The sequence below is a fragment of the Lissotriton vulgaris genome, chromosome 1_1, assembly GCF_964263255.1.
Source record: "Lissotriton vulgaris chromosome 1_1, aLisVul1.2, whole genome shotgun sequence".
Taxonomy (NCBI): Eukaryota; Metazoa; Chordata; class Amphibia; order Caudata; family Salamandridae; genus Lissotriton; species Lissotriton vulgaris.
In genome coordinates, this window is record NC_141685.1 from 850,372,078 (window position 1) to 850,398,489 (window position 26,412).

General features: G+C 44.2%; 1 protein-coding gene across 2 annotated transcripts in view; it reads left to right on the forward strand.

Moving 5' to 3' along the window:
- The window catches only part of LOC147748011 (short-chain dehydrogenase/reductase family 42E member 1-like), a 135,050-nt gene extending 110,225 nt beyond the window's left edge, over positions 1-24,825 (forward strand). The window contains exons 1-3 of one of the 2 annotated variants that reach the window (XM_086957824.1): positions 7,793-7,905; positions 14,159-14,260; positions 19,387-24,825. In XM_086957824.1, coding sequence (XP_086813950.1) covers positions 14,193-14,260; positions 19,387-20,482 — 1,164 coding nt within the window. In that variant the 5' untranslated portion in view covers positions 7,793-7,905; positions 14,159-14,192 and the 3' untranslated portion in view covers positions 20,483-24,825. Of the gene's footprint in view, positions 1-7,792; positions 7,906-14,158; positions 14,261-19,386 lie in introns of those variants that run through there. The other variant, XM_086957814.1, reaches the window with a different exon arrangement.
- The last annotated feature ends 1,587 nt before the right edge of the window (positions 24,826-26,412 follow it).

Below are 26,412 nucleotides of genomic sequence, written 5' to 3' on the forward strand. Positions count from 1 at the left end.
ATGAAGTCCCCGTGGATGATTACGGAAGTTCAAGAGATACCAAAGAGAAACCCCACACAACGCTGCCCTTAATTATCTTGAAGTTCCAAGGACATATCTTTGCCCAACTTTAATGTACTAATAAATCCAAAGTCTAAATTAAAAATAATATTTTCCTGATGATATATCTCAGACACAGTAAAGCTTGGTTGGACACCACTGCGTTCCGCTATGTAATGCTCAGATCAGGGATCCAGTGTAACAGGGAATGCCCACAAAAACGGTAATACGCAGCTGCCTCACGGCCGTATTCCGCTTTGGCATATAGTCAAGTACGAGTTCCAAACAGAAGCAATCCAGATACGGCAAGGGGTGTTTGGGGGGCAGCCGAGCAAAGCGAGCTCTGCCCCCCCCGGGCAGATTTGGGAGGGGGGGGCAAGCAAAGGCAGCCATTTTGCTGCTTTGGGCTGCCTTGGGAATAGCCCAAAGGCAGCCCAATTTTGAACAACGTAGCCCAAACTCTTGATCTGGGTCCTCCGCGCTAGCCCAGCCACCATTTTAGGTTTTGGTGACCTGGTGGCTGGGAGCACAGGACAGGTGTCCGTTTTATTGTCTGGGTTTGCTGGGAGGTAGTTGCTGGTTTTACTAGGCGCGATGGCGGGTGAAGATGTCAGAGTCCTTGATGCCATCCGCCTGCTGAGTGAAGCATGGCGGATGGACCTCCTGGTGGGCCCCCAGGCGCGCTCGGCGAGGCGCGCGATCGCCGGGGTCACGGCGGCCGTGTTGGCGTGCTCGTCGCCTCGCAAGGCGGCGCGCAGCCAGGTAAGGTCACAGGGCCCCGTGGTAGGGGGGGCGCGGCCCTGCGTGTGGTGGATGTTGTGGAGTTGGCGGGAGGTCAGGGCGGCGTGAGTGGGCGGCGGGGGGCTCTGCTGGTGGCCCCCGCCGTCGGCTTACCGGGGTTCTGGGCGGGACGGCTCCCGGGGCGGTTTGCGGCAGGCAGCGGTGGAGCGGGCTGGGAGCACTGCTCGCTGCTCCCAGCCGCGCTCGAAAATGAGGAAGGCCCGCCCGGCTCAGAAGGGCGGGGCTGAGCAGGGGAGCCGGGCGGGCAGCGTCGAGGAACAGCGCGCTGCTCGGGCCTCCTCTGAGAGGCTGGGAGGCCCGATCGGTGAGCGCGAGTGTGCGGCCCGGCGAGTGGAGCGGAGCAGGCCGGCCGCCCTGGCAGTGGGGGCTGGCCGGTGGAGGCGGCGTTGGTTCCCTGGGGGGGCGGGGGGAGTGGTTGAAAGCCGCGGCGAGCAGGGGGAGTGGGAGAGGCAGCAGGGGGACGGCAGTGGAGGCAGCAGGAGGCGGAGGAGGGAGAGCCCCTCCCCTCCTGGGAGAGCTAAGGTGTCGGGAGGGGCCCGGAGGAGGCGGGGGCCCAAAGGGAGGCGGGGAAAGGGGCAAAGGTAGCGTCATGGGGTGGGAATAGTTGGATGGGAGGGATGATGGGTATGGGGGGGGAGTTGGGGAGGGGCAGGAGGAGGGGGGGCTGGGGATGGAGTTGAGGAGGTAGAGGAGACACAAGTGGGGGAGGGGTATATGTCTCCTTTATTGTTGGAGTCAGGGGAGAGCGGGGGGAGTTGGAGGTGGAGGAGGGGGGCAGGAGCGGGGGGTTTGGGGAAGTAGGGGGCTGAGTGGGGGTAGTGGGGTGACTGGCGCAGCGCAGTTTGAGGGACCCAGCACACTGGACCTACCTTTTCTTTTTCAGGAGGAGGACCGGTGAGGGGCTCCGGACTTGGCAGGGTTTGGGACGGCCCCTCAGCGCCGAGGAGAAAAGAGGGTCGGGCCTCGCACGGCGGGCCCGGTGTCGTCGGGGAGCACACGAAGGCCCAATACGGGCTCGCTGACCCCACCACCCACAGGGCCACCACGGCTTGGGGGACAAAGCAGGAAGAGGAGCAACACGGCGCAAGTTGTTATTGATGTGGACAGGGCAAGGGAGCGGTGGAGCTGGCATAGTAGGGTGCAGTCAGCTCCGCCGGCTGGGAGAGGTTATGTGCAAGGAAGGGTGCAGGTGATCAGGGATGATGAGAGTTTGGATGAAGGGAAGTTGAGAGATGGCGAAGGCGGAAGGGGGTCCGCTAATGATGTTGGTGTTTTCCCTGTGTCACGGGGCCCATGCGCGTGAACGGCCCGGACAGCCTATGCGGCATCGGAGAGTGGAGGAGCGACGGGCGTCATCATTAACACCAGGTAACCGCGGGGCGCGCATGGTGTCTATGGGGGTTGGGGGGGATGAGGGGGACGAGGGGGGTTGCTTGAGGAAGGAGAAATATGTGGTGGACAAGGGTGTGGGCCCTGAGGTTGTGGGTGTACCGGAGGATGGAGGGAAGTTGGTGCCGGGGAATGGGAGCAGCGCGGTGGCTGGTAGCGCAGCTACCAGGACTGGCGCAGGGGATGGCGGGCGGCAGGTGGGTCTGGATGGGCGAGCGGGGTGGTGGCTGCGGACGGGGCAGCGAAGCCAGAGAGTAAGCAGTTGAAGATTAAGAGGCTCCCTTACATGGGAGTTACGAAACCTTTGGGTGTGCATCTGATGCTGGCGACCAGGGAGCGGATTTGGAAGGGGGAGTACGTGGAGTTACTTAAACTGTTGCATCGCAAAGTACGGCGAAGGAGGGGTTTAAAGAGGAAGAGTACGAGCTCCTGAAGCGGCCCAAAGTGACCCTCACAATAGAAAACTGGACGGCGGCATTTTTTATATTCGCCAGTGTATATTGTGAGAAATTTTCGGAGCGGTCGGTGTCTTTGTTTAAGTACATGGACGTGATTCTGAAGGCCTAAATCACGGGAGGTGGATATGCTTGGGCCCAGTACGATGAGGAGTTCTGGTCTCGGATGGCATGGGACCTGGAGGCAAAGTGGGGCGAGCTGGACTGTAACCTTTTGGCAGCACACAATGGGCTTGGCTGGATCGGGGAAAACCATTGTTACGGCCAGCGGGCTGCCCATAATTTATCAGCTCTTTCAAGGCCGACCCACTCGTGGAGGGGTGGGGGCAGGGGAAAAAATCTCAGACAGGAGCGGCGGGGCCGTGCTGGGATTACAACAGAGGGGCGTGCGCTAGGGAACACTGTTGGTTTAAACACAAGTACTCTGGCTGCGGGAAGTTCGGACACCCCGTGCTTCGGTGCTGGGGAGCGTCGGGACAGTAGCAGGGGTCCATGCAGGGGCACGCCGGGGGAGCACGTTTGGGGGTCGGGCAGCAGCCTGGCAGTGCTAGAGGAGCAAAGGGGTCTGGGCCCAAGGGCTCGTACTCCAATTAAGGTGGACCGGTTGTGCGCAGCCCTGCAGGATTACCCGGACGGGGGTGCCGCCGAGCGTTTACGGGTCGGTTTTCGGTTAGGTTACGATGGACCGTGGAGGAGGCGATGGGCAGACAACTTGAGGTCCGCCAGGGAGCACCCGGAGGTGGTGCAAGAGAAGTTGGAGAAAGAAGTCAGCGCGGGCCGTATGGCGGGGCCCTTTGACAACAGTCCGTTGGAGGATTTGATTGAGTCTCCAATCGGGGTGGTGCCTAAAAAGGAGGCGGGGCAGTTTCGCCTCATTCAGCACTTGTCGGGGCCGGCAGGGGGTTCGGTCAACGACTACATTGACGAACACGAGGCGGCAGTGCCATACCCGTCCGTCGACGCGGCCATGGCTTCGGTGGTGGCGTAGGGCGCCACGGCACAGATGGCAAAATGTGACATCAAATCGGCGTTGCGGCTGCTTCCGGTTCACCCAGACGACTGGGGCCTGCTGGGAGTCCTGTTTCACGGCCGCTGGTATGTGGACAAGGCATTGCCGATGGGCTGCTCAATGTCATGCACACTTTTTGAGTGTTTTAGTACGTTCCTGCAGTGGTTTTTCACGGAACGGACGGGTCACCAGGGGGTTACTCACTACTTGGATGACTTTTTTCTGGTCAGGGCACCAGGCTCCACTGACTAACAGGTGGCAGTGGACAGGTTTCAGGAGCTTATGGACTACTTGGGTGTCCAGTTGGCACCGGAGAAGACAGTGGGACCAGGCACAGTGCTGTCTTTCCTGGGCATTGAGCTGGATTCGGGGGCCATGGAGGCACGATTACCAGTGGACAAAAAGCAGCAGATGTTGGGTCTGCTGGCGACCATGTTGACGAAGCACAAGGTGGCGGTTTTGGAGATTCAGGTGCTGCTGGGGCTCCTGAATTTTGCTTGCAGAGTGGTGCGAGTGGGGCGAACGTTCTGCAGGAGGTTGGGGAGAGCGTTGGCGGGGAAGAGGCCGCCGCATCACCATGTGCGATTGTCCGCGGGTGTTCGCGAGGATCTGCGGATGTGGCAGTTTTTTCTGGAGCATTTCAATGGCGTTCCGATGCAGAGGGGGGACGACATGGTCTGGGAAATGCAGATCTTTTCGGATGCGGCGGGGAGCGACGGGTTTGGTCTGTACTGGCAGGGGTAGTGGTGCACGGAGAAGTGGCCCCCGGAGTGGGCGGGGGTGGCAGGAGCATTGGGTTCTTGGAACTGTTCCCGCTGGTGGTGGCGATTGAGCTGTGGCGGAGGTGTTGGCCTACAGGCGGGTGACGTTCAATGTGGACAACATGGCAGTGGTGCAGGTGGTGAATCGCCAGTCGGCGAGAGATGAGCAGGTGTTGAAACTGTTGCGGGTGTTTATGTTGGGTTGCCTGCGCCATGACATTGCCTTTCGCGCGGTGCACGTCCTGGGTCTCAATAATGACATTGCAGATGCTTTATCTTGTTCGCAGTGGGAGAGTGGGAGAGATTCTGTGGGTTAGCCAAGGATGCGGACCTGGAACCGACGGCCATGCCCCGGCAGCTGTGGGAAGTCGGTAACACAGGATGTTGCAGCTGGGCAAACCGTATCAGAGAAGCCAGAATGTTGTGGGAAGGGGGTCTTGCATCAAGATATTGTACAATTATGAAAAACAGCAATAAACTGTATAGCAGCATGTTTTCGTTTATGTAGATTCATTTTGTTAAAGTAAGCAAAGCCAACCAATTCACGAAGGAATCGTTTGAAAACCAGCACAAAGTTTGGTTGATTGTTTCACTTTTATTTAACTGCAGCACATAACCATCATCTTCCCCTCTATAGAAGAATACACTTGTCTGACGGTGTTAGCTGTTTGCCAAAATAGGTAGGGCTCGGTTTGAGAACAAGTTTTAGCCCTTCCTTCATATGTATGGCAAATTACCACTTTTGGGCTTCACAGAAGAAAAAAATAATTTAGCACTCCCCTTGTCTAATGTCATCAATAGCAAGATACCAAAATCCTAAAATAAGCTTTGTCTAAATATTGCAATATCACAATAATGCAATAATTAAAAGAATCCACTGCAGTTAAATACCAAGGACATGATTACGAGTTTGGCGGGGCTGCACGCCATCGCCCTGTACCGCAAAACTCAATCGCCACCCACCTGCCAGATTGGGAGTTTTCTCCTGGTCTGGCGGGTGGTCCTTTAGTGTTCCCACGGCAGCACCTTTGAAAAAGGCACCTCAGTGGGAACGCCGAAGCACTTTCCTGCACGGCATGGACTGTTAAGTTAATGCCATGCAGAAAAGATGATTTATGAAAACAGTGGGGCACACCGTGTGCTTGCCTGCATGCTCCCAAGAGCCCAGAGGCAATAGGGGACCCTGTAGTGCTTCATTTGTTTCCTCACTGACAGAATTTCATTCATGGTGTGAACACCGCCAAGAAATCCTGGTGGTGAGGAAAACACGTAATATGCTTGGCGGGCCGAAAACCGCCCAACCTCTGTACTTGTAAAATGGTGGTCGGAATACTGGTACGGCGGTCATAGACTGCACCGCACCTCTACCTCGGCAGACAGCCGAACTCTTAATCAGCCCCAAGTGTTTCATAATCAAGGGGGAATCTTGGATGCAATTGGTTTATTACCATGACATCATCTTTGAAATTGAAATTCAAGTGCATATTCTGGCTTAACATCAAGTTAACAATTCACTCATCAAATTACTCATTCATTGGTAAGGAATCAGAAGATTTGACTTTCATTTGTAGAAATACAGTACATTAATATATGGAAAGAGACAATGTGTTATTGTCTTACAATACCTGGCACAGTAGTCGTAGCGAAGTGTTGGAAGATTAATAGCACTTAGCAGGGACATACAATTCTTGATTGCCCAACAGCTAGGACATATTCTTTGGGGTCAAAGACAACAAGGTTTCATTTGTATTTTGTCCAGTTGGTAAGTAGACCCAATCCCATTCAGCACAGAGCTTTTGGATGCCAGTTTACAGTACCACAGAATGGACCTTTCAAGGAGGATTGTCTGTGACTAAGCCAAGATGTGTCCACTTGCATATGTTTTAAATTGTATATATAATTAATTAATACAAAGCTTTTACTGTTTGGACACATGCTCCACGCAAATATAGTAAGCAGTGAGCTCAGCTTGCCTTACTGATAGTGGTTCCAGTATAAAAGCATGTACATGTTTGCAAGGGTTACTCATTTTAGGATCCATAAAACGCTCCCTGATTATGTGCAAATGGATGTCAATGGCTGAATCCAGTCACAACTTGGGACTTTAACATTGAAATAAGGTCTTGAGTGCTTGTGACGGTTTTAATGTTCTACCTTCATGCACTGATCTGGAAAAAAGGTTGGTAACTTATCAAGTGATTCACAGATTCACTGGCCTAGAGAATTAATGAATTAGTTGCAGAAGTTGGCAGTCAGCAACATGATAGTTAGGCACTGCTTCTCAAGCCCAAAATCCAAGTATTAGGAGAAGGGAGCTTGCATAGCAATCACTTTATGTAAACTAGAGGCTGACAATTTCAATAACCTTTAGGAAAGGTTTTACTCCAACCTGCTACTGGTCGCTGCCTGGTGTCATGTGGTTATGCTCATGTCCCACTATTTTTGGATTTGTATGGTGCCTCTCATTGTCTCCTTTACACCAAGAGAAGATTTTTCCTGCTTGTCATTGGTGTAGTGGTGAAGGTGATAAAGCTAACTCCAATCCCTTCAACTTCTTGGCATCTCGTTTCTATATTCAATTATTAGTGGTGTATATCTGTGATCATCTTAAAGATTTCTAGTGAGTTTACTCTTCATATTGAATAGTGATAACATCTAGACACTCACTCCTATGAAGACCCCTCTAATGTAAATGGTTATTGCTAATTTATTTACGTAATCTTTCACTGAATTTTACAATTTTGGGTAAGCCATTTTAGAAATCTATATATCTGTGCTCCATTTCTCATGGACAAACACAACACATTCATGTATCTTTAATAAATGATCATTAATTGTATTTGGCTACTTTGTCATCATTATTGCTTTTTTGCTACGTAAATCTCGAATAATGAGTCTGGTGTTTCATCGATCTTTGAGTAATTTTTAATCAGGGTGTCCTTTCATCCACACTGGTAACAGCTTATGTTTAACTAGTGTTCCCAAGTAGAAGATTCCACGTGGATGTTTTATCTTTTAATTAGATCTTCAACTTTCTATAGCAAAGGTACTCGAAGCACATGTGCCACAATGTCTTTGTTCTTTTTTGGGAGGAGTCCAATTTTTTTAGACCCCTGTTAGGCAGGCTTCCCTCCGGCTCTCTCTACTGAATCAGTCATTCTCTCTGAAGTTCCACACAGGCTCTGTTTCTTCTGGATTTCTCAACGGCTTTTGACATGATCAACCACAATCTTTTGGTGGATACTTATAAGGCCACGGGCCTGCAAGGCCTGGCACTGGACTGGATCACTTCTTTTTGTTAAAGACTGATCTCAGTCTGTTTGCCTTACCCCTTTCAGGTCACCAAAAGTTCACCTGGCCTGTGGAGTACTTCAGGATTGTGTATGTGTGAGTGTTTCCATGTCGGTGGTTCAATCACGACCACAAAAAGTGAAGCGCACGTCAGGAGCTGGTAATTATTCTTTCTTTAGTGACTATATTATTCCATCCATTTTAAATTAAAAGAGCATGGGGCAGTTCATTGTTTGTATCTGTACAAAAGGGGGTGGTGATGGACGGAGCATCTGAATCAATCAAACACTCACACCCAGTCAAAAGATCTGGGTTTAATCCATCACCGTTCTTTAGCCCACTCTGCCACCCCAGTTCAGACATGGCTATATGCAATTCAGTCTGACCCTGTGCCTCATGGGAACAGTCCAGCCCGAACTGCCAAGCCATGTCTTCCCTGGACCGGAAACAAGCTTCCGAGGACCGGTTTCTGGCATTCCAGCCGTCTTTAGCCCCGGCTTGCTTGAATCCAGTGGCAAAGTGAGCATACCCTGCCACACTTATTGTTTGTATCAGGCATTGAACTTAACAAAGGGCTCGACCGCAAAACAAAAATGTTAATTTTCATGGCGGCCATCTTAAGATGTTCAACATTTATGCAAGTGCAACTGTTAATTCTTATAATAGCCTCATTGTCACAAGATGTAGTTCATTAGATACACAATCATTCATGAAATTTACTTGAATTATGTACATGACGGAATCACTGTTATCTATTTCAATTGGCCGCTTATTTATTGTGAATACATAACGTTGGCTGTTGTTCACATAATTGTGCCCTGAATGGGCTTTGGTACAAGAAATTTCATTCAAGCATTAACCGTATCCCTTCTTTCTAATGAATTTTAAGTTCTTTAGAGATTTTTTGGGAGAGAAGGTGCATAGATTCATTCTCCTTCATTCAATTTAGTCTCAACTTTGGGTCCTGACTGTGTGTCACAAGATGTAGTTCATTAGATACACAATCATTCATGAAATTTACTTGAATTATGTACAGGACGAAATCATTGTTATCTATTTCAATTGGTCGCTTATTTATTGTGAATACATAACGTTGGCTGTTGTTCACATAATTGTGCCCTGAATGGGCTTTGGTACAAGAAATTTCATTCAAGCATTAACCGTATCCCTTCTTTCTAATGAATTTTAAGTTCTTTAGAGATTTTTTGGGAGAGAAGGTGCTTAGATTCATTCTCCTTCATTCAATTTAGTCTCAACTTTGGGTCCTGACTGTGTGTCCTACCCCTCCATCACTTTTCATTTGAAGGACCCCAACCCTTTTCATTTGAAGTATGATATTCTTGCTATGGGCCACTTCATGTTTAGGTCGAAGCCTGCATTGCAGGGCCTTGCCCTGCTGCAGGCAAAGAGATATTGTGAGCAGGAGATTTCAGTATGGCGTGAAGCCACGCCCCTTTTTTCCATTGGCAGGCCTCTGGAAACGGAGGCCTGCCATTGGAAAAAGCTCCTGTTTAGCAGATTTGTCTGCTCTGGATCTCGCCTCTCGGACTCCATGACCTGCCTTACGGTAGCACAACAATATTTTTAGAAATATTGCCTTGGCAACCATGAGGCAGGTCAGGGAGTCCTGGAGGGGCGGGATTCAGTATCCTGTTCCCGTCCCTGTTTTTTTATTTTGTCTGCGTGTCCTTTTCGTCATTGTTGCATTGCAGTGGATGGACCCTCTTTGTTTTTTCCGTTATTCCCTTAGCTGCCAGATCGTCGATGACTAAGTGTCACCTTGTACCTATATGGGGGTCAGCAGACATCGTACAGATAGAGGCTACAGTTGGCAAGAAGTGTTGCTGATCGCAATATATCCAATTAAGGATTTTCAGGTAAATAGATTATGGCCTTTTTACATTATAAACCAGGCATAGTGGAAATGGCTCTCTATCTGTGCAGGAACGTTTCATTGGACTAATTTCTTTATAAATATGCCGCCTGTGTTGTTCTTTGTCTGATAAACTAATGTGAGGCACAATATAACTGTCATAGATGTCGTATATAGACATCGTGGTAATATGGGGCTGCTGGCTGATTATTTACTCGAATTCGTTTAACAACTTTACGTCGTATGTAGATGACGCGAGTGTTTTTGGGCTGAGTACTAAATATCCAGCCTTATAGATTTATAAACTGGGTTTATTATTTTTAAACATATTATGAATAAATATATATGGTCAGGGACCGTTTAAACAATAAATGTAGGGTATTCACGTTATTATATGATATTCAAAGATGGCGCTTACCACGGCGCCTTGCATCTTCTTCCTTCTTGTAAGCGTTCTGCTTTGGGGGCTTGTTTGTGATAGTATTACGAGAGACATATTTCCGTTTGCAGAGCTTAAAAAACAGCAGGGAAATTCTGTTTGTTAACTTCAGGATTGCGAACATCGAATATTAACGCTGTGACTCTGCGCGTCAAACCAGTAGGTGAACTGACAGTTTGTTAAGTAATGGGGGCAAAGGCCGTGTAATTTTTCACCTGCAGGCTTCAGTTAGGGTAATTTAAGTACTTCAGAAACTACGGGAAGGGGGGCACTGGTTCTGTGTATGCACATTGTTTTTTCTATCATGAAGGATAAGCGACAGAGAGTTGAGGGGTTCATTTCTTATTAAGAATCATGTACTTTTCTTGCCTGGGTTTCCTGGTATATGTATACTCTGTGGGGTAGGCATGTTGTTAACATGCACCGGCCGATGGAACGTGGACATGTCCTTCTACTTGGCAATACTGTGTCTCTATTATTATTCTCCAACAGAATTTATGAATTGTTCAGGCCTTAATACATAACCGTTTACACGAATGTTTTGTTATTACAACATTAGCTGATCTACGATGCATCCCCTTATATGCTTAATGGTGTTGTGGGTACTCTTGAAACTTGACAATCGCAGTTGTGCCGTTCCTGTCCTTCTAATTCTACCAAGTGGTAAAGGGTGATTTTCAGTGGACAGGGAGTTTGGAGTATAGCTATTATGGTACGGATATGAAGCATAGTTTTTTTGTAGCATATCAAGCACTGATTATTCAATGAATACACATGATATACCATTGGGTTATTGTCTTTATAGATTGCTTGTCTCTGAGATTTAACATGATCTCCTATGGTTTCTGACGTCAGGACCGAAAGTACGGACCTTTATGAAGTATGTGGATTAAATATACTACATACTTTTGCCTGCTAACCACGTGATAACCTTCATCAAAAGGGATCTCTGTTGTTCTAAATGTTTGGTCTACCTTCTCCAATAAGAAGGAGTTAACATGTCACTTTCTTCATTAGATTAACAAACCCACAGGGGTTGGTCTATATCTCTATAATGATTCTTTTGTGATTTATGAGATGGTGACCGTATACAATCTGGGTTACTAGATCTGACCTTTTATTTTTAGGTGGTGCGGCCTGCTGTAGCACAATTTTCTGTCTAAGAGAAATGATATTGCGCTCTAACCATTGCAATTGACCTCCAAGGGCCGGGTAGAAGTTGTACTATCCTCTGCTCTGCGGGACTACGGATTCTTAGGTATTACTTGTATATTATTTGTCTCATAGTAGATATAGGATTGATTGGTCTATATTATTTGTTTATATATTTATATGTAATTGTTTCTTGTTTCTTTATACCGACAAGCTACATTTTCTGCCATATTATGGCGGACTGATTGTTTTTCAACGGTACGATGGTTTGAGCAAAGTTGATTTACTCTCCCTGTTTAACCACGCCACGCCTCTATACAGTTGAAAAGGTGAGGATATGGGCTTCCTGTTGGATAGCTATGACCTTTTTTGTTTGTAGTGCTCATAGATGAACAGGGTGTGAGCACATTAGGCTAAGCAATACAGATTATTCGTGTATCCCCCCCTTTTTGGAAAAGTTTCTGTCCAATAATGTTTTGGGTATCTGGACCTATCTGTTATTCCTTTTATTTCTCTCTGTGTGGACACATGGACCTTTATATTGTTCTTAACGTTCTTTCCCTGTCTTAGTCATTGTAGAATTCTTATGATATTGTTTTTTTGAAAAATACGAAGGAATAAAAGGAAAAATAAAAGAGGATTGAGACTACAACGTCCAAGGCCAGTACTCTGGGTCCAGTCTACGAACTTATTCATACTTTTTGTTTTCTGGTGAGGGTTTTATATTCTATATTATATATTGGCATTGTTGTATTCAAAATAATATTCTGTTTTAGGTTTAAGGAGCCCTGTCATATTCCCCCCAGGCCTCTTTTGACTGTTGCTTGTTGTATATACTTCTTTCTAAGTTTCCTCCCTTTCTCTCTTTTTAGGTCGAGCTAGAGTACGCATGCGAAGCATGCATCTAGCTCGACAACTGCTGTTGCCCGTCTCCTGGGAATCTGAGACAGGGGTCGGGCATGCGCGGCGATTGGTTTCTGTGGGCGCGCACAACCAGGCCGGCGCCGTGCACATCCCCTGCCTCAGATTTCCTGAAGTTCGCAAACACACACATAGACACTCGCGCACACACCCTGCACTACCAGCTTGTTTTTGTGTGAGTTTTTCCATTTATTAAACTTCAAATGCATATGTCGCTTCACCAGTGAATTCGTGTAAATCGCTGTTTGACAAGGATTTGTTTACATTCTGCCCCCCATTAACCCTCTTATTTTAGCTGCCAATATTCTTACGCGCTCACCTGCATGTGTAAAAGTTCTGAAAATGAAAACAACGGGCAGATTCCACAACCTCAAGCTGTTGAAAATACAGCCCTGTAATCAGACAGCAAATGTATGCGTGCTGCCATCAACCGTGCTTCCCGGGTGCCGCGGGCTAGGCGTCTTTGCTCAGGCGGGCTAATGCTTAATGAAAAGCTGATGTTGTTAAGGGCTTGATCACGTTTGGATGTCTTACATTTATTAGTTGCCTGGAGCGCTTGTTTTGAACGGGACGCGTGATTGCTATTTTTTCCTTACTTATACGTCAGCTTCAGTCGGGTTTCGGGATAATTTATGCAAAGCAAATGATGTGTGAACCTTCCGTAAAATGCTCTTTGGAGAGAACAACTACAAGGCATCACGAGGCTTGATTTGTGAAGCCAGAGCTGTATAGCTGTTGTTTTTAACAACATGTGTGTTGAATAGAGATTCTGTGTTCGTCGCACGGTTTGTGGGTACCCTTTGGGGATAGCCTAGTTGAAGATGTCCAGCAGTTCCCTACTCTACTGACCCATGGCTAGGGTGATCAGAATTTGAAAAACAAAACATTTCACAAACATAGAAGTAGGACTACAGTTTCACAACAACTATGGGGGACAGAATGACTCAAGACACTGTACAAACGACCAGGCATTGAGGGGAATACATTAAATGCTACTTTCACTCAAAGCATCATCTGAGTTTATTACATTGTTTTCTGAAAAGGATGGTGGTAAATCATGCACTGTAGTACATAGAAGCTTGCACCTCTCTTTGTTGTATGGATCCTCTTTAAAAAACATATGTGCTAAATTTTGTAACATTTGCTAGGACAGATGGTGAAAGCCCTGCATTGTTCTGGCAAATCCGGGACATCTGGTCACCCTACCCATGGCATTCTGCTCGCCTGATGTGCACATTATGCATTGTACACTAAAAACTGGAGAAACTCGCCTATATCTGTAATAGCATGCTCATGTGTGAGTGGCCTTCCTGGACCTACAGAAGCCAGTACATGTTGAGCTGATTATACAATGTATTTTTGGCGAATATCACTTTTTGTGCTTCATATCTACAAGTGAACTGGTGGTTTTGTTTTTATTTCTTTGGGCAACAATATGAAGTTGACCACTTCTAGGTACTTTTAACTGTTAATATTTCACTTCTGTTCTTAGATTTTCGTCACAATAAAATACAATGAAGATAATCTTCACAAAAGTTATTTACAAAAGTTTAAGTTATTGCTATTATGAATTACAATAACTTTTATTTAAGTATAAATTATTTTTAAAAAATTAAAAGCTATTATTATTTGTAATATCAATACATCTAAGTTACGCAAATACAACACATATTGCATTACAAATGCTATAGGTGTCACATTTGCGAAAGTTATAACTATTGGCATTGTAAATGACAAAGCTATTATTTTCGCTATTTTCAAAACCAATACATAAAAAAAGTGTCATTTACAATACCATTAGCTCAAACTTTCCTAATGCGAGACCTATTGCATTGCAAATGCTTGTTTGACCAGTGAACGGTTGGTCCTTCAAGCTTCAGATGTAAATATTTGACTCCTAACAATGGCTCCTATTGTGTAATAATTGTGGTCATGGTTTATGCCAGAACATTATTCCCTACAGAGGATCTGTTGGGGAAGCTATACAAACCACTTCACAGTGTACTATCTTATGTTTCCTCCCTCCAGGTGTAGTTGATTTAAACATTCCAAAAAACAGGACATGGCACATGCCTCAGATATTCAAGAAACTGTCCTGGTTACCGGAGGAGGCGGGTACTTTGGTCATCGGTTAGTATAGCTCTGTTTCCAGTTATTTTAAAATGTTTTCATTAAAAGGTTTCAAAATTAGAAGACAGCCTGTTGTGTGACAGTGAATCTGAGTATTTATTGTATTTCTCAGCGGTCACACTGACATTGATTTAAGGTACATAAGTAGGTGCCAAGTTGGAAGCCTGGATCAGTATCCTAGAATGAAAGTCTCAACCAGTTTAACACGTCTGATTTCCACTTGCTATTATATAGTGTTTTGTACGGCTAAGGAGCCGACTGAAGCCATTTCAGTGGACGAGTGGCATGCTACCCTGTACATTTTGGACCCTGAGGTATAGCTCAGTGTGATAAAGTAATGAATAAACTGGAAACCCAATGACGGTCAGTCATTCCCCAGTACAAGGGCTGTTTGATTCTCCCAGTGATCTAGTGTGCACTGCCCAGCGCATTTGGCAATTCAGTTGTTAGCATCTACACTAGGATCACATAGGGGAGTATTGGGTATGTCAATTGTTTATTTTATGTATTGGGAATTGAAATTCACACTATGTAATTTATCAAGGCATAGACTTGAATGCCTCTTTGAAGCTACTCTATGTAGAATATAAAAATGTAGTATGCACTTTGATTCACTACTTATGAAGAAGCTCTTAAACAAGAAATAAAAATAAACACAATGCTTGGATGTTAACCCCTTAAGTGCTGCCGTCGGCCAACGGTCGTCGCGCGCACTACCTTGCCAGTGCTCGCACGACCGTTGGCCGACTGGCCAGCATTCGTTCTTCGAACGTTCAGCACTGGGCGCTGAACGTTCGACGCTCCTATGAGGTTAACCTAGCTGCCCCACAATGGTTAGTTGTTCAGCCCATGTATTCCTCTAGATCTGTTCTATATATTAACAGAACTTGTTACTCAGAAAAACCTATTAAGTGGAGACGATCCCCCATCTCTCTTCTCAGTTCTACAAAATGATACATTTCACCTCACCCTTTCAGAAAAAGGTTTCTGCTGATTAAGAATCAGTTACACCTCAGGTTTTTATTTTTATTGTGGATAGCTAATGACATTGATAGTATTGGATAACTCCATTCTAGGAAGTTTGTTTTAATTGAATTAACAAGAAAAGTCCCAAATTACAACAGTTTAGCTAGGAAAGCATAGTTTTGTATGCATTGTGTCTGAGCTACAGTGAGCGAGTGATCACACGACTCACTGGATGAGGAAGTTGCAGGCACACAGAGAATGGATAACAAAAAACACTCCAAAATGCAGCTGACCAAGGTTCAGCACATGAAATCCCATGTATATGTAAGCAATAAAAGGCTTGTGCAACCACTTCCACAGCTTGCCCCAGTTCTACGTAATCTTTATACAGAAGAGAAGGTGCACCAAAATAAAGTCAATTTATTCCAAATGTATCAAGAAAGTATCTTTGACGTACAAAATAAGAATTGGACATCAGCCAATGCGTTTCATTCCACTGATGGAACTTCATCAGGGCTGAAAAAATATATAAAAATAAAACGTAAGTCACACCGAACACAAAAAAGATACAAAACATAAATATTAACATAATACATACATATTCAATAACATAAACTGAACGACCCAAGACTAAAGACTTTGACAAGGCATGTATGGGACACCATAAGGTACAAAACAATACTTTATACATTTAAAAAGATGTCTAATTGGTATCACACTTAACACACAATATATATATTTTTTTATATATAAACCGCACATTTTTGGTCCCTCAATTATGACCAACATTATGTCTTTTAAAAGTGCACTATACATATATATACATATTAAAATTTGATTAGGAGGCCAGTGGATCCCCCAAAACAAAGAAACAAAAGAAAAAGGAGAAGAGGCAGGAATGGAGGGGGACACGTCCAGGAGGGACAAGGTGAAAATCGGAAATAACAAGAAATTCTAAATTCCAAAAATCTTAATACACTTGGGTGTAAAATGTAAATTGTACTGTGATTGGATAACCATCCAAAACCTAAAGAAATCAAGATCCAGGCCATAAATCTCACCTCAAACATTTAAGTAGAGGCAAAGTCTGCCCGCGTATTCAAATAAGGGATGTCGTAAACGGTATAGGTAGAAAACACCGTCTTACCTAAATAGCAGTTTTTATGCAAATGTAAGTTCAACAAATTCATCTAAACATCCTACAGTAATGGTAACATGTAAAGCGAACAGTATCCTAGTAGGAAGGGGACATATGTTCTAATTACACACATGTATCACAAATTAAATCATATTGAGGTAAGACGACGTTTAAAGATTCCTTTGATTTTGTGGTCTTTTGGTGTTTTTTTTGGTTCTTAATTACTGGATAGGCACCACCCATCCCCATTTACAAATGAGGCTAACCGCTTACTATTTTTTTTTTACCAGATCTCAGGATGTTTTCTACCTATACCGTTTAGGACATCCCTTGTTCGAATAAGCGGGCAGATCTTGCGGTGAGATTTATGGCCTGAATCTGTTGATTTCTTTGGGTTTGTTTTTTTTTTTTTTTTTTGGAAAACCTTTATTGATACTTCAACCAGTTACAAATATGGGCCTACAACCACCATGGCCGGCCGCTAATCAGTTTCATCACAGCAAGTCAGTTAGGACAAGACTCGGAAGCCCGGGAAGCGAATGTAACACAACTTCAATTAAAACTGGCTATAAAGCATACCATACGAATAACAGGATTCTAAAGGCTCCATTTTACAATATAAAAATAGAAGGATCAGGTGCCATACAATATCACAAAGTCGCATAGAGGGCGGGCAAAATAGTAGGATTTCCACAATTAAATCGATCTCATTTAAGACAGTGAGGCTAAGGCATACAATTCAGGATAAACAAGCATACAATCACAGTTCGCACCTTGCACCCCTGCAGATGACTACGGCCTACCCCCCTAGCAGCGTGCCTGTCGCCCCAAATAACTGAAACCCAAAATATAGGAAGAACAAAGAGAAATAAAGAAGAACTAAACCCCTACACTAAAAATAGAAATGGAGGAGGGCTTTATCGTACGCATTCCCGGTCTCTCCCCACCGCCTTAACAAAGAATCCCCCACAAAGCTGACACAATCGAGCAGAACACAATAGAAAAGTACACCGGAGGAAACTATAAACCCCGCCCGGTCTCCGTTGACCTAGTAAAGCAATCCTGTTACCGATGAAACCATAGTGTGAAACCCAAAACAACAGTCTCAGCCTTGGCCCCGTCGATCAAATTTGCTGATGTCCTCCGATAAGTAGGGCCCCATCGTCAAATTGTCAAAATATACACAGAAGTTGCCGAAATATAGTCTGTTAGATGGAGAAAGGATGGCAAATCCCAAAGTAGACGGCCGGTTCCAACGATGCCCCTCCCCGACTCCAAGGCCAGACACTGTCCCATCCGCCATCTTGATGGACCAGCTGGGAGGGGGGTGCGACACAATCCAACACAGTTCACAGTTCCGACCAAAAGTTTCCAGGGTGGGAACAGCAGTTAAATGTTCCGCCGGCTGCGAAACCAAAGATTCCGACCATATAGTTGAAACGCCGATCTCAGCATGTTCGATCAGTTCCACTTCTCTAGGGGCAGGCACAGCTCCATGCACCGGGTCTGAATGCACCACTGGGGTGTCTGTCGGGAGTTGAGCTGGCCGCCGGGTCCCGGGCAACGAGTCAGGGTCCGGTCCCAATCTTCTAATTCCATCCGCTGCCGACATCAGATTCCAGACCTGGGCCTCCATAATCACCTGAAGTGCCTCGAGGGCTGCCAGCACTGACCGCAATGACGGGCCGCACTTAGCCAGCTCCGCCGGGTTCCGCATAACATCAGGCATAGTGATCCCCTCGGAGAGTCGCCCTCCCCGGGGAAAGATTAGTTGGAGCAGGAATGAACCGTGAGGGACAGATCGTCAACATGCGTTCGTGCGTGCCAAGTCTCCAACCCAAAGGCACCGGCGATGCAAACGCTAGGCCTCCGGGTCAGGGACTCCCGCCACACCACCTCGGGTGTCACTCGTCTCCTCACCTCCGATACGGGACCAGGCAGCAGATCGGCAGCAAAGCAATCCAAAAGATGTCGAAAGTTCCATGGACCGGACCCTGCCGCCCTCACCGGTCCGTTGTTGTTCAACTAGGACCCGGCTGGGCCAGCACTCGAGACCCCGGCTTCCAGACTGGGTTAGGCCTCAAATCAAACCTTGACATTACTCCACTCCACAATGTCGGAAAAGTCTCAGGATTGCTCCATCGGACTGCAGATTAGTTCATAAACACGGATATGGGGCGGGATATCAGGATAGATGACAGGATCTTCGAGCGAAAGACGGAGGTCAGCGGAGCCGGGAGACTATGCGGCCATCTTGCTTGCTGTCGTAGCTCCTCCCTCCTTCTTTGGGTTTTGGATGGTTATCCAATCACAGTGCAATTTACATATTACACCCACGTCTATTAAGACTTCTGGAATTTTGAATTTCTTGTTATTTTCACCTGGTTCTCCACGACGTGTCTCCCTCCATTCCTGCCTCTTCTCCTCCTTCTTTTTCTTTTGTTTCTTTGTTTTCTTCCCTATCTTTTCTGGGATCCACTGGCCTCCTAATCAAATTATAATATGTATATATGTATAGTTCACTTTTAAAAGACCTAATGTTGGTCATAATTGAGGGACCAAAAATGTGCGGTTTTTATAAAAAAAATGTGTTTTAATTGTTATACCAATGAGACCTCTTTTTAAATGTATATAGTATTGTTTTGTACCTTATGGTGTCCTATATATGCGTTGTCGAAGTATCTAGTCTTGGGTCGTTCAGTTTGGTATTGAATATGTATGTATTATGTTAAGATTTGTTTTATTTGTGTCTTTTTTTGTGTTTGGTGTGATTTACGTTTTGTTTTTATTTATGTGTTTTCAGCCCTGATGAAGTTCCATCTGTGGAACGAAACGCGTTGGCTGATGTTCAATTCTTATTTTCTACGACTATAAAGATGCTTTCTGGATACATTTGGAGTAAATTGACTTTATTTTGGTGCACCTTCCCTTCTGTATAAACACAGAGAATGGATGTCAGTGTTTGAAACTGGGGGAATTATTCCCTCATGCCTTTTACTGATATTTAGCTATTGTTTTGCAGGTTAGGTGTTGCTCTGAACAAAAAAGGCATTAACGTGATTCTCTTTGATGTACGGAAACCAGTCCATGACTTCCCGGCGGGGATGACCTTTGTTGAAGGAGATGTTCGCTGTCTAGCTGAAGTGGAGAAAGTGCTGGCTGGTGTAAGCTGCGTGTTCCATTCTGCCTCCTATGGGATGTCAGGAAAAGAGCAGCTCAACAGATCTTTAATAGAGGATGTGAATGTGAAAGGTACAGCAAATGTCATCCAAGCATGCATCCGACGAGGCGTCCCAAGGCTTGTTTACACCAGCACCTACAATGTTGTGTTTGGGGGTCAAGTTATAGAAAATGGGGATGAATCTCTACCTTATCTACCTCTGCACCTCCATCCAGACCACTACTCCCGGACCAAGGCTTTAGCAGAGATGAAAGTTCTTGAAGCCAACAACAAGATGCTAGAAGGACAGGATGGCGTGTTACGCACATGTGCTCTTAGACCAGCCGGAATCTACGGGCCTGGGGAACAGAGGCATCTCCCAAGAATAGTCAGTTACCTTGAGAAGGGGCTCTTCAAATTCGTGTATGGAGATCCGAGCAGCCTGGTAGAATTTGTTCATGTTGATAATCTAATTTCAGCTCATATTTTGGCCTCTGAAGCTTTGAAAGAAGAAAAGGACTATGTAGCTGCTGGTCAACCATATTTCATTTCCGATTCTAGGCCTGTGAACAACTTTGAGTTTTTCCGACCTTTAGTGGAAGGCCTGGGTTATACCTTTCCCACTTCGCGCTTACCTCTGTCTCTTGTCTATTTCTTTGCTTTCTTAACAGAAATGGTTCACTCTCTTGTGAGTCGTTTTTACAACTTTCAACCAATTCTTACACGCACTGAGGTGTACAAAACTGGGGTCACCCATTACTTCAGCATGGAAAAAGCCAAAAATGAACTAGGTTATCAAGCGCAGCCCTATAGCCTCCAAGAAGTAGTGGAATGGTTTAAACACTTTGGGCATGGGAGGAAGAAACCTGATAACATTCAAAAGAATGTGATTTGGAATATAATGTTTGTAGTACTGTTAGTGGTGGCGCTCCTTGCTTGGCTTTTCCAGCAGTTGTAAATTAACCCTACTGCTAGTCCGGTGCACTAGTTCAAAGTACTGTAACTTCTTCCAAGAGAGTTAAGATGTGTCAGTGTCCTGAAATGGTTATCCTCTGTCTTGATGTAATGAGTCATAATTACGGAAATTGTATAAACGATTTAAAAAGTTTGATTTTTAAGAACGTTCAATGTTTTCCAAAAGAAATTTTATTGGGGCATTTTAGGCTGACACAATTTAGGGCTACAGCAATACGTAAGTTTACACATTCAGGATTTATTTGTGAAGTTGTATTTCTTGTTACCTTTATAACATTCCATCCGTAATGACATTCGCATGATTGCCTGTTTTCCTGAAATACAATGCTCAACTTGCCTGTGCTAAAATAGTGCATGGAGTTGTTGTGAGGTATTGTAAATGTTTTCTTGAATGGTGCTTTTAAAAAAACAATGTTGTAATTCAAGAAATGTTTGTGTATTTCTGCGAAGTATTTGGTCATCTTATGTGGCTAAAGTACAGGGTCATATCTTTCTCGGGGACAAAATGTGCCATACTGGTCACTATGCTAGAAACTTCACAGCATTTCCTGTTCCCAGTGCAGCCCAGTATGGGGAACTAACGTCTAACCATGTTTGAGTTTATGAACCCTCCCTTAAAACTTTTTAATGTTTGGCATGAGGGTATGAGACTCGGCAGTCGTGTCTGGGTGTAAGTGCCAGTCCTCGGGGCATGTTCACTCACTTGCTCTGATAGCGCCATGAGTTCTCTGCTTCATGGAGCTTGTAAATTCTCTGACCCTTGACACCGCCAGGACAGAGGTCACAGAAAATGTAGTCACCTTGATCTAGGTTAGTGTCAGGCTAGGCCTATAAAGTATATTCAATTACTACAACGATTTCAATTTAAAAAAAATCTCGGATCCAAGTATAAATAACGATATATATATATATATATATATATATATATATATATATATATCAAATATTTTTTCGCAATATAACAGAAAATGTTGCAGTAATATGTCGTTCTAAATACAGTCTGTACAGATGGACATTATACGTGTTACAAACTGAAAACCCAAACGATTAAAAAAAGATAAACTGATATTATTTTTTCCCAGACGAATTCAAACAGCCACATTTAATTGACTCAGTAGCAGAGTAATTGATCTGCAAATGCAGAAACCACTGCGACATTAATTCTTCAACAATGGTGTCCTTCGATGTATGATTTCTTATACCTCAAAATCCGATACTGTGGCCAAAATGATAACGTGGACAGGAGATTTTGCAGATAGATAGTTACTCAAAAGGTGAAGAATTGGGTCTGGAAGATAAACTCAATTTACTGACACACTAGCCCAGAGAGCACACTACCTAATTTAAATTCAACATAAAGCACGTGCATTTTTCTGCAGTATTGTCATTCTTGGACTTCTAAGCTGTAGTTGCTTCCTTGGGCCAAATTTCCCTTGAGACGAACATTTATTATAGCTCAACTAGTCAACTTGAACATTAACAATTTTTATAAGGGACATTTAGACGTAATAAAGGGTCACATCTTAAGTCTGTATAGAACGCCAAGAAGCACAAGATCGGCTGGCTGCTCCTCATTGGCATGTACAGGTGTAGGAACAGGCGTGGTGGAAGTCCATTGAGAACTCCATATTGCTACGTCCTTTACAAAGTCTTCAGGCATACTTGTAGCAGAAACATATTGTGCAATAGCACAAAGCCAGGGTCAGGCTCGGACAGAAAATAGGCCAGGGCACCAAAATAAAAGTTCCTCCATTAATGAAATATAAAACTAAATAAATAGCCCATGGTTGCAAATTGGGGACGTTGGATAAGTGTTTTGCGAGGTATGAGACTGCATGAATTTGAGCTTTCTACAGACAATGTATGTTTTATTATTATGGAAACACAATAAAAACCCGACCACCTGGACATTAAACAGGCCCACAAACAGCCCAAAAAAATTGCCTACACATTGACCTGTAAGAGCAGCTCAGCACTGTCTTATTGTCCTACAGGCCATCCGACCCTGGACAAAGTTTACACAGTAGAAAATGTAAAGAATTTTTTTTCCCCTGATACTAAAGCACAGAAATGAAAAGGTAAACAATATGCATATATCCTCATTTTCTCTGTAGCATTAAAGAGAAAGGGGTTTCATTTTATGTACTATTTGCCTTAATCTATTTTTGTCCGTGTTCTGGGAAGGATTCTGATGCATGGTGTGCATATGGTTAGTACTATCCTTCATGATATATGCCGTGTTTATGACGAGGTGCTCCACACCCTCCAGTGCGGGGAAATAATTTGCCAAGAAATAATTTTAGTCACGGGCTTTGGGTAAAATATTGAAAATATCTCACTGATGGTTTTTCCCGGTTCCAGCTTATGTGAGATAGCCACAGAGCAAACATTGATGGCATTGCCCTTAAGGTGATGCAATCTTTCTGTCAGACCTTCTTTCTATTGGGTGATGTGACAACCTTTCACCATTGGCGTCGGTGTCATTTTTGCGTATTCCTTGCATCTCATTGTAGTTACTTGCTTCTCCTGGCAGGTCCTCTCATATCCTGACTCACTTTCACCTATGGTGATTTCTGATGCAGAGTGGGTAGTCATCATATAGTATTTAATGTTACAACCTACGAGCCTTTTCTAATACTAAGAAACTTCAGAATGGTTTATTTCTGTGATACAAATCCCCCTCTTAGGATAATCACAGATTTTAAAATGTTGTATTCTATGGTGATTGGATGAATCTGTAAAGGTAGGCTTTGGTAACAAAAGATTTAAACTTATCAACCTGCTTTGAGTCTAGTTAAATAACCATTTCAAGTCAGTCTGATTAGTGGAGAAGAAACTGGAAATGAAAAGCAGACATATTTCTGTTGGGCCAAACTGCCTGCATATCGGGGAAGTCCTGAATTGCACCTTCCATCTTCCTCTTACTAAAGGATACCCCTGCAGGGGTGCAAAATTCGGTTGCTTTTCAGATGTGAATGATGTAGCACCATGATCAGATTTCACTAACCCTCAAGGTTCTATATTGTCTTCCTTTTGTCACCACAGATAACATTTGGAAACAATCTACTATGCATAATGCCTTTTGTACTTTTGAAAAACATCTTGGAGGATGTGATGTTTACCCCACAACATTCTTTCTCGCAGAAGTCTAAATAACCACATGCAGCTAACCTTTTTGCCAACTCCTGTGGTGGGTTTCGATAGATTAGAATTCTGTGATGACATTAGTGCAGGATCATGCCTTGACTTTAGTTTTCCAAAGAATTACACCATTTTCTCAATTCCACTTTGGGTCTTTGTATTGTAAACCTACTGCTCTATGCTGCCTGTTACTTTTGTTCCTCCCTTTACTATGCCGTGGTCTGTTTCACTCTGCATGGCATTCTCTTCTCTCCCTAGGTTTTAACTTGTGTTTTACGACATATTACAGGTACCATCAAATTTACCGTTTTTAGTTCTGCTTTTAAGAAGTAGCTGATTTGTCATCGATAACAGGACTTCCAACATCATGCCATCATCAGTTGGACTACAAATACCTTTTTCAGGCGGTCAATAATGGAGACATGTAGCTCCTGCCACTGTGTTTTCCTGAATATTTAAATCTCAATGACTAAAGTCCAATGTGTTGAGTATTTTTACCACGTGTAATTATTTTTCTTAGAATGTCGACACAACTAAACAAATCCATTATGTTCAAAAACTTGATTAATATGGTCTTACCTACTGCATCATAAGAGGAAAGGGAGTGGGGTTGGAATGGAATTAAGTGTCAACTTATTTTCCTTCGTTCTGATTGGGTGCTCTTTGGGCAATAACCACAGTAGGAAGTGTAAATGTGATTTGAACGATTTGTCTCATCATGGGTACTAAACACACTCTTCAAAAGGTCTGTGAAGAAAACATGTGTTGCTTTATTGTAATGACCATTTATATTAATAATTCCATGTTTAAGGTTATTGCTTGTTAACAGGAAAAAAGGACCAGCGTGCATTTGCTGCTGTTTTACTTAACACACAATATATATATACTGGCCATCGTGAAGCTTAGTGCGAACATTTGATTGAACGTAGTATTATGAAAAGCTTCACAATTTGAGGACATTTGTTGAGATGTGAATCTTTGTTTACATGTAGGGCTCTGCCTTTCAGTACATGAAGCACTGTTATTGGTATGATATGCAACCGTTCTACCTGCTTAACATTCTAACTCATTTATTTCTTTATTTTTAGGTGATAAGAAATTGTATATTTATGTGGTCATGGGAAACATAAACAAGTGTCATGAAATCAAATGCTACAATGCAATAAAGTTAATTTTCTGATGTGCTATCACTGGTCTATGTGACGCCGGCTTTCTTTTGGGACATAAGCATTCCTTGTGGAAAGAAGTGGGTCACGACCCCGGGTTTTAAGAAAGGCATTACATTTAGTTAGTAGTATTTTATAGCACCACTAGCAGAACTTGCTATTCTCCTGCATCGACTTTTTCATAGATTCTGTCATTGAACCTGTGAATCCGCAGTAACTTTATATAACAGTAAACAGTAGTAAAATCGCTTTAGGTCCAAGAATAGTGTTTATTTAGTAGCACACCCACCTCATTTGAAACAACCTAAACTTCAGCCAAGGAGGTGGAAGTGCTGAGCTCTGTACTTACCCTAGAGGCCAACAAAACTCAGAGCTACATCACATCATGTTAGAGGGAGTCCTTATGAGGTGCTCTGCTCTAAACTGTGTTTTACCTTATTCTGGTTACATGTCATCTTTTTTTTGTCCTCTCTGGATTTGAGCCAGCCTTAACTTTAGTTTAATCAAAGTGTGAATTTTCTAAGGGGATTTCTGAGACTTTTCTCTTCATTACTGGCCCAGGTGGCTGTTGTCTGTCATAAAGTGACACTATGATTGAGAAAGAGAAAAGATCTCTCTTCAAGCCCAGCTCAGATTGCGGACAAAGATCTACACTGAAGATCCTCCTGATCCGTGTATTTATCTGGACCCCACTCTAAGAGTTTTTTGCTGCAACATTTACAAGACGTTTCCTTCTAAGATGCGTAAGGACAGAAAAAGGAGGTTAGCTCTCTATGTATTGTAAAAGAATAGATATCCACCTTGTAAAGGAGAGCCCCCTCACCTGATGAAGGTTCAGTGAAAAGTGCTCTCAAAGCACTTCCATGAAGGTGGCGCAAAAAAGTAAGCATATGGAGTTTTCCAAATTGAAATTTACCTCTGAAGCACCTGCAGCCACACCCTCCAAGGAAAAAACATAGTCTTCCTCTGAAAAGGCATACAAAAATTACAGGAAACAACATGGTTGTTGATGTCTTGCCAGACATTGACGACAACGAAGGCTCCATTGGCAACTAAGAGGATCCTCTCATCAATAACCATTTCCTCAATAGGCATGTCACCAGCAAGGACAATTGGCAATGTTCTGTCATCAACGAAAAAGAGGATCATGTTGACAGTAGTTACATTGTCAACAGTACCTGTGGTGACCATCACCTCCCCATCGACAGCATCCTCAAGTTCAACCACCATCATTGGCAGTGACTACAGCAGAAACCCCACCTCCTGCAGAAGTCTCCTTTGACAAAAGACTTTCTTTTTCTGTCTTTAACAATTCCAGATTCATTGATAAAGGTTTCAGTGCATATACTGAAGATGGAGGCTGAGGTCAGTGAATAAGAGCAAGCTTCTGCCAGTCTATTGTCCTCTGCTGTTAGAAGTGCACTTTGTAAGTGAATAAGAGAAGAAGGCCAGCAAAAATTACTACAAGCAGGAGTATTAATGCGAGCTGTGGTCTTTTGCAGGTGAAGACCAACCATGAGGTTATTACCAATCTTGCTGGCTACAGCACACCTACAAGGAGCCACTTATGATGCATGTATCTGTGGTATTTATGCCCCCTCCTCAA